Here is a 12,040-nt window from a genome sequence, read left to right on the forward strand (position 1 = left end):
ATTTGTAAATTAACCGAGATCTTCCCTATAGCTTTTTCCAATCTCCCATCAAAGCAGCTAAAAAAATACCATTCCTGAAAGGAAAGGAAAGCACATCAGACACAACATATTTTCTTGTCCAAAGATAGCCTACTAGAACTTAAAAAGAAATCAGTTTCAGTATAATGATAAATCACAGTCCACCTTCAATTTAAATGTAACTTTACACTTTTCACCAGAAGTCCTACAAAAACTATCAGTAAGTAGGGAAGACATGCAATGTACACTCAAAATCGAATGAAACGCCCCCCCCTTACGGTTATGCAACCCGGAATTTTATATCATCTAGTTTCGCCAGGAATATCAGCTCGCGAGAAGCGTAGTGTTTCCAACTCTTGAATCTAGCCACAGATTCACGCGACCGGGTGGAGATCTTGCTTTCCTCTTGATTTGATTTTAACGGACAAGAAGTTTATTTTGAGAATGTCTCTGGTAATAATAACAAGTGTTATTAACATTTATGCTTGAGTTTTTTATTATTCTTTTACCACTTCCGAACGAATATGTGAAGATTTTTTTTTTGATTTTGCAATAACGCTTTCGGCATTTTTCCTTCAGAGTTATTCTTTTTGTTTTTAAATTTTTGGCGACATCTGATTTGGAAAAAGTTCCACGAAGTTTGTTTTAAGTGTAAATGCATCTGGACATACAGTGTAGAGTGGGATTCGAACAACAAATATGAGCTTCCGTCGCGAATCGAACCAGCGCTCCTTTCATTATGTTTTCTTTCCACGTTTATTACAATTTGCTTCCTTCAGCCTACTTCCGATTGTCGTATATTTCAATTCGTATTCCCGTTTTTTTTTCATTTGCATTGTTCGAGCGGTGATAACTTTCTCTCTTAATCTGGTTATTCGAATACTTTTATACTTATTTTTTTTTCCTTTTCTCGATTTTCCCTTCGCACTCATTACAGATTTTGGTATCGCGCTTTTCCATATTTTCAGTAATTTAATTCTTTGATTATTTTTAATTTGCCCTTAGTCCGAATCAAGAAAATATGTTGGGAAATGTTTCCCGTGTAAATCTTATTGTATGGTGGTGTAAAATTGATGCCAGCTTTTTCTTGCGATAAGGGTTTTGAAAGTGCAAGGGTCTCATTTATTAACCATGCTGGGAAGGGGAGGGGGCGGAGGGGTGCCAGAAACCTTCCAGTCGGAATATGCCTGAAACGAAAAGTATAGATCGACCAAAACGAAAAAAATCCTTGGGACGAAAAGTACCCGCGCAGATCTCCCTTCTTCCCTTCAGTTCGGGCCATAAGGAAGCATGGTCCACTCTCCCCCGCCCCTCCTCGCGGGAGTATGGTGCACAGGAGTCGTGGGTCTGCGCAGGTTGTTTTGATTGTGGTTCCACTCTTCCATCAGCATGTGCGTGCTGAGAAGGCTATTCTATCTGCGAGTGAGGGGGAGGGGGTGACGAGCAACACTGCCACAGCGAGTCGCTGTAAATGATTTCATTGTCTGTGCTGGGTGAAACCGGTTCTTGGTGCTCCTACACTTTTCCGATACATTTCTGCCAGCCTTTCTAGCGAAGCGAGGTCATATGTTCCAGATTCGAACTCTGGTCAGGCATGAATGTATCACTGAGTTTGTCCCGCCACAATTTTATAAATTGATAATTCATCCGTATTATCGCGATTAACTCAAGAGGCAGAAGAGTGATGTAAAATAACCGAAATAGAAATTGATGCATTTGTGCCTGGTGCTAGTGTAACGACGAAGTTAACTCTTTATAAATGATGCAATAGGTAGCCCTTGCGCTCAAATACACTTATACCTTGCCACAAAAAAAATCTAACTTATCGCTGATCTCTTACTACATTTGGAATACAGCCAAGAGCGATGTAAAGCAATGCAATTACATTGTGAATGTTTCACATCCTATAGTCTTTCTTTTTCTCGTAGCGGGGGCGGGGGTTCATTCATTACAAATATCTAGGAATGGATTTAGCAGCAATCCGTGATATATTTAAATATCATAACATGCTGCGTAGCCAGGGTTCTTGGGTCCTAGCCTCTGATAATGAGTTTTTCTTTTTCGTTTTTCCCTGAAGCATCATTCATCCTCTGTCGCCATTGGCTATATGTAAAAATTGACATAAAATTAGTAAATTTTGAAATGAAAACACAAGGATCTGCTTTTCTCATAGCTCGCCAAACATGCACATTTCTGTATGTTATGCTTTCGGCGCTATCATTATTCTTGGCAGGCAATGGAATTGAAGCAACTCTCACAACTAACGTAAACTACATATCACTCAGGCATGACAATTCTCGCGGGCAAAGTGGATTTCTTTGGCACATGGTAGCGCAATAACTATCTTCTGGCCTAGATTTAAATCCGTACTTTTTATTCCAGTTGAGTGATTGACTCACAATTTTGCCATTGAAGGTTTGGGTTGTATTTGGGTTATACGTATTGTGTTTTTGGTGCGCTAGAAAAAAGCAATCCCAAAGGTTCGCACTGAACAGAAAATTGTGTGCTTTTCCTCTCTCTCTCTCTCTCTCTTCCAACTCCGTCCCTCTCTCTCACCCCAAGTCCCCACTATTTAGGTAAACTGTTGTTAGAAACATATTTTCCGAAGAATATCCACATTGAAAATAATATTCCCCAATTGTTTTGATAGGGCATTTCTATTGCTCCGAACGAATTATCTCCGTAAGAGGACTAGGGCCTCCCCTATGGCGCAATCGTAGAGTCGTCACCTTTAATCAAGGGGTCCCGGGTTCGATACCCGGTGGAGGAACATAGTGGTTCGGAACCCACTATAAACTGTAGGTCCAGTCCCAATTAGTCTTTCTGTGCATAAAGTGGACTTAAAAAAACAACAATTCAATTCAATTCAATTGAATTATCTTATCAATATTTTTAAATCTGCATGCACCTGCTTAATTTAATAGATTATACATTTATATTCATTGCGGGCAGAAATGTGCGAGAAAACAATGCATTTTTTTCAGGGAATGCATGAGTCAATAATAATGTATATTTTACGGTATATACTTTTTTATATTGCATTGATTCAATAGTATCCTTATTTCCTAAAGCAAGCGTGAGTTTCTTTGCACACACCACGCAGGCCCTGCTTGACGTAAATCTCAGATGCAGTAACTTCACGGTTGCCTTTTGCCACCACGCTTTGGCTTTAATTCGAGCCCCGGTGGGTGCTTCGTTCGAGATCCTGCAGCAGTTTTACTCGTATCTATGCCTTGAGCATGTCACTTGCAACGGAATCAATAATGAAACTTTCTGCTCCGGAATGGACGTGAAACTCTACATGCACCAATGATAAGTTGTTTTCAAGAGGCATGTGCCACGTGCAGCATGTCCCTTCGGTCCGAATGTTCCTTTACGATATCATTTCATCATGCCTTACACTTCGGAATTTACAAGAGAGAAGATAGTCCGCATGTTCTTGTGCAGCGGATCTGCTGCACTACAGATTGCTACGACCCTTGGTGTGGACGATTCATGCGTCAGGCGTTGGATTCGGTGTTACGAGGAAGAAGGTGACCAAGGAATGAAGTGAAGACCCAACAAAGGCCGGCCGTGGAAGGCAACCAGGGAAAAAGATGCAGGCATTATTGAGATGAGCGAGGGCAATCCCTTCATGGCTACAACGAAGATTCGCCAAGAGTTGAAACTGGAGTGCCATGCTGCAACAGTTCGGCACCGTCGAGCGGCAAAGAATGAAGCAATGACGCATTTCCATCACGAAGCACGGATCAGTTTTCTTTACAATATTTATCAGCTCCTCAAGAATTTTGGCAGAACGTAATTTTGAGCGACAAAAAAGTATTTTCGTCTGACGAAAATGGTCAGGTTTATGTTTGGAGGCGCAACAAAACTCGCTACGGCCCCGAGAACATTTCTACCCATGCTAGGAGTGGCAGGATATCCGTGGCGGTGTGGGGATGGATCAGTTCGTCTGGAGTAGGTGGATTGGTGGAAGTGTCCTCGAGAATGAATTCGCAGGAATACATCGCAGTGCTGGAAAACCACACGCTTCCCAGCGAGCGAGAGAGACACCTTGAAGATGAGATTTCGCACGTGACTTTCGATCAAGACAACAGCAGCGTCCATACATCGAAAGCGAACACCACCTGGTTTAATCAGCACCCAGGAATTTCAAGAGTAGATTGGCCAGCGAAGTCTCCCAATCGAAAACATTTTCACGTGTTTGATGTTTGGGAGAGTTTAAGGAGAAGACCAAACATCTGCTCGTGGAATCCTTGCCTCGTCGACTAGATGCAGTGCTTGAATCCAACGGCGGGTGGACACAGTATTGAAACCCCGCACGGTTTAACCGATGTTCTTTGCTACATCCCAGAACAAAACTAATTACACACATCTCCATATGCAACTTATGTTTCCAATTCTTTTTTATTGATACCTTGGTGCTCATGGTTACTTTTTCACACACCTGCACCATTATGTTATATTCTATAATATTAATATTCACATTATTGACAGATATGATTCACATAAAATTCAAATGCGCAGCACACATGCACCCATCCCTAACACTTAACTATTAGTTACATTACACCTATCACGTTGTCACAGTTCTAAATCAGTGGTGCCCAGGGGGAGGGGCATTATGGCACAGACTGTGATGGAAATTTGACTGAGTAAACAGGGAACAAGTTTAATTACGTTATCAATTAGCCATTGCTGTTATACAAATAGTAATTTGTAGATTGTCAGGGGAATTGTTACGGGTAATAAGTAATATTGGTGGGGGGGGGGGGGGCGATATCCAACTCTTACATATTAGGCCTTAGATTGATAGGGAAATTATGGTGGGCGATTAATGAAGTTAGTGGGATTTTCAGGTAGCTGGATTGATAATTATTTTGGGGGCAGGGAATCCCAACTCTTGTGTATTACTATTACGTCTTAGATTGCTTTTTTGGAGGGAGCAATATCAACAGGAAGTCTTAAATTGGCTTGGAAATTTGGTTGGGAAGATTGAGTATTAAATTTGAGGTGGAGGAGAGGTGAATAAAGTTTTGATAAAGTGTTATGTCTTAGATTGTGAAGGGACTCGAACCCGGAACATTCGGTGTCTGGATCGTTAGTCCATCACTAACTGCGCTTGGCCGCAGAGAAGGTTCTCTTTGGTGGCCAAGCGCGTTAAATGGTCCACTTCCGATACCACGAAATTTCCGCGTTCGAGTCACGGCTTCAGTATTGGTATCAGGTGTCAATTTAATCTAATCGTCACTCATCCTCATTAGCCGAAAGTGGCAGAAGAGCGACTTAAAATAACAAAGAGGTACAAAAACAACTTTAACACACTAGTAATTTCTGATTAATAGTTGCGTATTAGCTTTGATTGTTGACTCTTTAATGATAAGCTTACGATTATTATTGTTAATATGAATTGCCGTCCATCAACAGAAGGACGGACCAATCGATCATTTAATTCATGTCGTTTTTTTGGTATTTGTTGTCCCTTCGGATCAGCTTCGAAACATAAGGAAATGATTAGATGTCTGTCTGAAGTTAGTGACAATGGTTCTTTGATTTTCCGTCGCTCTTTCAGCCGGCGCGGGAACCACCTTTCTGGCAGTGATCCTCTGTTGCCGCGTTTACCTACGAAGGAACTCGTGGCCAAACAACGAATTAGGTCTACCGCTTGGGCAAGAAGCGGCAACTTCACAAAGCCCTCTTCTCCGAAGCAGCCAGCCGGGAAACAGAATTTTGTCAAAATAACCCTTCTGCTCTGTGAATGAACACCGGTTCTAACAGCGTTTCTATACTTAATTGGACATTATCCATTGTTTTTCTTTTTTATTGACTATATATTCTATCTATATATTTCGAGACATATCAAGAGATCACCTCTTCTCTCATCTTCAGGTGATCAATTTTTGCTATGTCTGTAGTGTGATTGGAACAATGACAGTCCGTGATTTTTTCCAAATCCGGTCCGCTAAGCAACCAGTCTTAGATGCCCATTCGAAATCGACAGCTATAGAGCAAAATATGTTTGAAGTGAAGAGTCTTATTGAATGAAACATAGCTCGACTCACCCTCACATTTGAATTTTTTTAGATAACTTGCTTGCACTTCGTATAGAAAGCACCACGAGACTGAAAATTCACACTATTTGTCATGGCAAATAGACCTTATTCCAGCTTCGCTGAAAGTTCGATGTAGTTGTCAGTCATTAAGTTCAACGCTCTCTGCGCGTGTGTTGTGATGGGTTACCGTGTTCCAATTTTGTTTTAATTCCATTTCATGCTCAGAAAGGCTACCCGAAGTGGGACCTACAGTTGAAAGTGGGATCCGAACCACTAGGCAGTTGTATCTCCACCAGGAATCGAACCTGGGATTCCGTGATTATAGGGGGTTAACGCGTTCATGGCTTTACAGTTTCGTGAATTCAAGGAAGCCAAGGTGAGAAAAATGTGAAGAACTATCTTCTACACGGAGCTAACTGTGTGTATGTATGTAAAACTTTCTAGCACATCCATTTTCCTACCTTCATTTTATCATCATTACGTTGAATTTCGCACCAGTGATTTTTCACTACGTTCTAGGTCACGTCACTTTGAGTCGTAAAGTATTGTCTGTAATTCAGTTTTAGTATAGTTTGTAGCCTCTCACCCAAAAATTTTTAAGGTGGGAGAAGGGAGGGGGGAAAATAGTGCGAGTTCAATTGAGAATACGAAAATAGAGCGGAATGATTATATTGCTACAATATCTTCAGGAAAGTAAAACGTAAAATTGAATTCTGCCTCTGAGTGAGTCCATGATATTGTTTATGTTTGAAGGTAATATATTAAACATGACTATCAGCATAACCGGACGCATATAATGAGATGATTTATTAGTGTTACCAGGCTAAAGGTGTGGAGTGCGGCCTGTTGCCTCGTTCATTACGGAATTCCACATGTAAAAATTGATCAGCTATTATTGCTAGTAACCATTATAGGCTTAGACCAAATTCTGGCGTTTATATTTCAATTCACTTCCTCAACAAATCCTTTCTCGATTGACTAGATTTTAAGCGGAGCGTCATTCAGTTGTTTGTGATTGTTCTTTTTGCAGAAGCAACAGCGGCTCGCTCGCACACACAGTGCCCCGCCCACTCGACGAGACGCGTGGTCTGTGCAGTGCAGAACAATGACAGTGTTGCCTCTCTATTCGATCTTTGTATTCTCTTTTGCCTGCCACTACACACACATTTCAGACAATTCTTCCCATACAACAAATGGAAAAGCAATCAGGCAACTGTTAAATGGCTCTTTTCTAGATTTTCTATTAACACTTTCCACGGCCAAGATATGTTAACTTGGTTCTGTTTCGTATTTCCACAATTTAGCTTCGTGCAGTAGGGCTTTATATTGCAAGCTAAAAAAAACAACGTAGGCAGGTATTTTAACATTTTAATTTTCATCCGTTTCATGATTGTGTGAAAGAATATGGTGGAAAAATACACTACTTGAGACAATATCACTAATAATAATTGGCCGCCGCTGTGCCCGAGCGTTGTAAGCCATCGGCTTTTGATCTCGCTGCCGAAATTCCCGGGTTCGAGTCCCGGCCTGGGTATGATTGTTTATGAGTGTTCCTTCATGAATTTTATCATACACTAATCCTCATCGTTGCGACTAGCCAAAAGTAAAGTAAAAAAAGAGAAATATATTAGTAATAATAAAAATATGAATCTAGCTCCCCATGGTTCCTTTATGACTGTCCTTTTATCAATTCCATCGAGTCATCATTCATCCTCATTGTTGCGATTAGCCAATAAATGGTAGAGAAGCTGCGAAAAATAAGATGCAAAATAATAACAGAATTTTCTCCACAGAAGGAAAAATAAATGCTCCAGAAAACATGCAATACAGGAAAAGAGTGTCCTGTAATGTGAGTCTGTAAACCAAATGTAAATCACGAATGAAGAAGTTACGTGAAGGTTTCGTCTTCTACGAAGCAATACAGGCTTGGATGGCGTAGTGGTAGCGTCGACGCCTTGTAATCAAGGGGTCCCGGTGGAGGCACAAAGTGGTTCGGATCCCACTTTAAACTGTAGGTCCAGTCCCGATTAGTCATACTGTTCATTGTGGACTTACAACACCAAATCAACAGCCAACCAACCAATACGGGGTTGGAAACACTACGGTTATAGGTTTGGAAACACTGCTCCTCTCGGGAACTACTCTACCAGGCGAAACTAGACGATATAAAATACCGGGTTGCATAACCGTAAGGGAGGCGTTTCTTTCGAATTCCTCTGTACTTTGGTGCAGCATGTTGTTGAAAGTACATTTATTTGATGTTTCTTAGTAACATGCTATACCTTCCTCTCTCTTCAGAGAGCAACTAAAGGCGGTAGCTTTGGGGTCCAGCTATGGGATGCTTGGCACATTTAATCTTTCCATGGTTGTGAGAAACCACATAAATTTATTTTATCTCTAACTTGTCTTGTCTCATTTTTGTAGCTCCTCAAACTTTCAGTTAGAGACCAAAAAATACATAGTTTCTCACCACCACGGAAGCATTAAATGTGCCAAGTTTCATCAAAATCTGAGATAATGGGTTCCAACCCCCCCCCCCCCTTTGCCCGTTTGTTGAATTGACATGGAATGACCCCATGCTAGCTTTGATTGATTGAGTTGGTGTTAAGTCCACTTTATGCACAGTAAGGCTAATAGGGACTGGACCTACAGCTTAAATTGGAATCTGAACCACTGTGCCATGTGCCTCCACCAGGTATCGAACCTACGACGCTACCACTGGGTCATCGGGAGGACCCCCCCCCCCCAATGCTAGCTGGTTGACCTCATGCTCACCTCTGCTGAGACATGTGGGAGTGAGGCCAGTAGTCAGTAGGTAGGCCCTGGCCCTCACAGGGTGTTACGCCATAGGTTATAACTGAAGGTGGTTGGTTGTTGCTGCAATGGCAACACAAATGGTATCAGCCATAGTAAAATTGCAGATAATTTCAATTATCTCCATCCACATAACCCCATTCTGGATGTCTGATACAAATAATATATCAATATTTTAATTCCAGTTTACTTTTTTCTCTATATACAGAAGGATATGTAACACACTTGAGTTGCAATGCTATGTTTGTCTAAAAATTACATTGCACATACAGTGCCTTTCAGGGTCGAGTTGTCTGTAGAGCGGCAGCTAGCATGCCAGGTGAACAATTACAAAACCAATCCACTGAAATCCTTGCAAGAAAATAAAAGAGAACATGTTTTTTCAAGCTGCCATGCCACGTTCTAATAATATAATGATTTTCACTGAATAGTGCCTAAATTGTGTGAAGCAAAGTTATCACAATTTCTAAACTGAAACATACCTTTGACTTCAAGTGACTGAAGTCCAGGAACAGATTTTTATGTTGCCCATATCTGTTAAGTCCAATTGGTTTGAACCATGTAAAAGTGAAAACTATAAATAATGCAGCCAGCACAAGCAAATGTAAGCTTCTCTTCTGCCATTTCCAATTACTTGTTGCAGCCAGCTTCCCTGGAAAGATACAATGAGTCAAAAATTAATATATATACATACATAAAAGTTTGTTTCCAAGTGACTGCAGTGCAAAAGAAGTTGCATATTTAGACATTTACTTTTTTTAAAAGTATGGAATGGAGATTATCTACAAAATATATAACAAAATGGCAGAATTTTGCACTAAATTATAAGGTATCAGTAAAATAATCAGTACTTCTACCAATAAACCAATATGCCTACATTGGCCGATACCAATAGAGAACCGATTAATCTGTCCCATCCATAAATATAATCATTCTCACTTTCAAAGTTTTCCAGAAAAAAGCATTTAGATTTTACATAAGTATCATACTGAACATGTTTACTGCCTCTCATAAGCAGTAATATTTTTGAAGAAAATTTAGAAAAAATATGTTTTGTTAAGCACAGTGTTATGGTTCTAATCATATTTTGCTGTTTCCTTAGACACTGGTAACTGAGAAACTGTCTTTCCTTTTTTTTAGCAAAAATGTCAAGAATGTAGTAAAACGTATATAGTGATTCTCATTTACAGTAGACAAGATGCAGAATATATTCACACTCGGGTAGTTTTTTAGATGTAGTAATGAGTAGTCAGTGAAGGAACGAGTGGTTTTGTGTGGAACAATTTTCTACACAAGAGAAGCATCTGGCTAGTAGTGTTTCATTTCATGCACCCATATTCTGTAAACAAAAATTGCCAAGAGGATAACCTTGACATGCCTAACCTTCTTCTACTACTTCTCCTTGTGAGAATGATTAACCTTCAGGGGACAAGAGCCAATATGGTAGGGAACTTTTCATACATGCACTTCTCAACTTGCCAAGAGACACAAAAAATCGAAGCAAGAGAACTAAATGCCGTAGAGATATGAAATCATCTTTTTTTAAAAAAAATGACGACTCTAAGCAGAGGTGAAATTTATAAATTTTGCCTCCCAATAATGAAAATTACAGAAAACATAAGACAATCAAAATTCTTACACAAATTTCATTTTTTCCTAGGGGGATAACATTCTGACCACCACAACAGAGCCAAGTGGACAAAACACGTAGTATGTAGAAAAAAAATCATGAAAACTGCTTCCAGTAATGGCCCTATGGATGCTGGGTGGACCATATTTGCAGCGATGTATGACAAAAGACCACCATTTGAGAATGTGAAATCCCAGACACCAATAATTGAAAAAAAAAGAGGAAAATATGCAACTAATTATAGAAAATTGTAATTTCTGGGTAATTTTGAAAACTGGATGTCTTCTGCTGGGCTACTAATTGTCACACATTGTGAACAAGTTCTTGTTTTGTTTTCTTTATTACATGTCAAAAGTAAAACATATCAGCAAAAAAATGATAGTTAAAAGTAATACCCCATTCCTATGTTGCATCACACACTTTTGGGAGGAAAATCAAGATTTTCAAAATGAGTTTCTTAAAAATAGTAACAATAAATATATTGTTTATATGACATACCTTCATATGTAAGCACACAAAACAAAAAATGAACACCGAATGGTTATGTTCACAGTATCCACTATGCATGGCACTCGCTGCAGCTGATAAGTGAATCATGAGGTACGTGGCCCACAGTATCTGTGGAAGTCATGGTTCCTGACAAGCGTGTGTTTCTCATGTGCAGAATGGGTCAGAAGAAAGACGTGAGTGAGTGGCAAAAATGGGTCATTGCATTTGGACATTCAAAAGGACACAGTATATAGGAAGTGGTGGAATTTGCTGATGTGTCACACAGTACAGTAGAAAGAAAGTGCTCACAAACAGAGACCGCCAACGAGTGTCACATATTGTGTCAACCAAATTTTATGTACAATGAGGCAACAATTGCTGCAACTCATCAATGAAGGGCCACATGCCTCAATTTCAGAACATACACTGTGAAGGAAACTCCACACTATGGGCATCTGGAGTAGAGAACCCAGGAAGAGACCACTGCTCACAATTGCACACAAAAAAGCATGCCTTCAATTGGCTAAACACTGCAAAAGCTGGACAGTAGATGACAGCAAATGGGTCACCTGGTCTGATGAGTTCAGTTTCTGCCTGTACAGTAATGATGCTCAACGTAGAGTGCACTGCCAACCACATCAAGCCTTCCATGAGGAATGTGTACAAGGTGAGGTACAAGCAGGTGGCGGGTCGGTGATGTTCTGGGGGTGCTTCACATACACAGAATTGGGCCCTTTGGTTGAAGTCAATATTCACTTAAACTAGCATGGCTACATTCAACTTCTGAACAAACATGTGTTGCCATTTGTCCAACATCTCACTGATAATCCAACTGTGGACACACCAATTTTTCAGGTTGACAACTGTTGCATGCATAGGGCCAAACCTGTCACTGTATGGTACGACGAGCATGCAGAGGAGCTCTCCCATCTCCCTGGCCAGCAAAATCCTCAGATTTCAATTCTATTGAGAATCTGTGGGACCACTTGGAACAACAGATTAAGCAGAGAACTAGACATCCACGGAACCTCGCCAA

At 40.3% G+C, this 12,040-nt stretch overlaps 1 protein-coding gene across 1 annotated transcript in view; it reads right to left on the bottom strand.

Moving 5' to 3' along the window:
- LOC145984039 (uncharacterized) overlaps positions 1–12,040 on the bottom strand; it is a 59,677-nt gene that overhangs the window by 31,675 nt on the left and 15,962 nt on the right. Inside the window, exons 2-3 of the mRNA XM_083117377.1 lie at positions 9,368–9,537; positions 1–74 (exon numbers count right to left, since the gene is read on the bottom strand). The exon at positions 1–74 is cut by the window's left edge and continues 169 nt beyond it. Coding sequence (XP_082973503.1) covers positions 1–74; positions 9,368–9,537 — 244 coding nt within the window. The remainder of the gene's footprint in view (positions 75–9,367; positions 9,538–12,040) is intronic.

Source organism: Lepisma saccharinum, chromosome 2, assembly GCF_977018435.1.
Source record: "Lepisma saccharinum chromosome 2, izLepSacc3.1, whole genome shotgun sequence".
Classification (NCBI taxonomy): Eukaryota; Metazoa; Arthropoda; class Insecta; order Zygentoma; family Lepismatidae; genus Lepisma; species Lepisma saccharinum.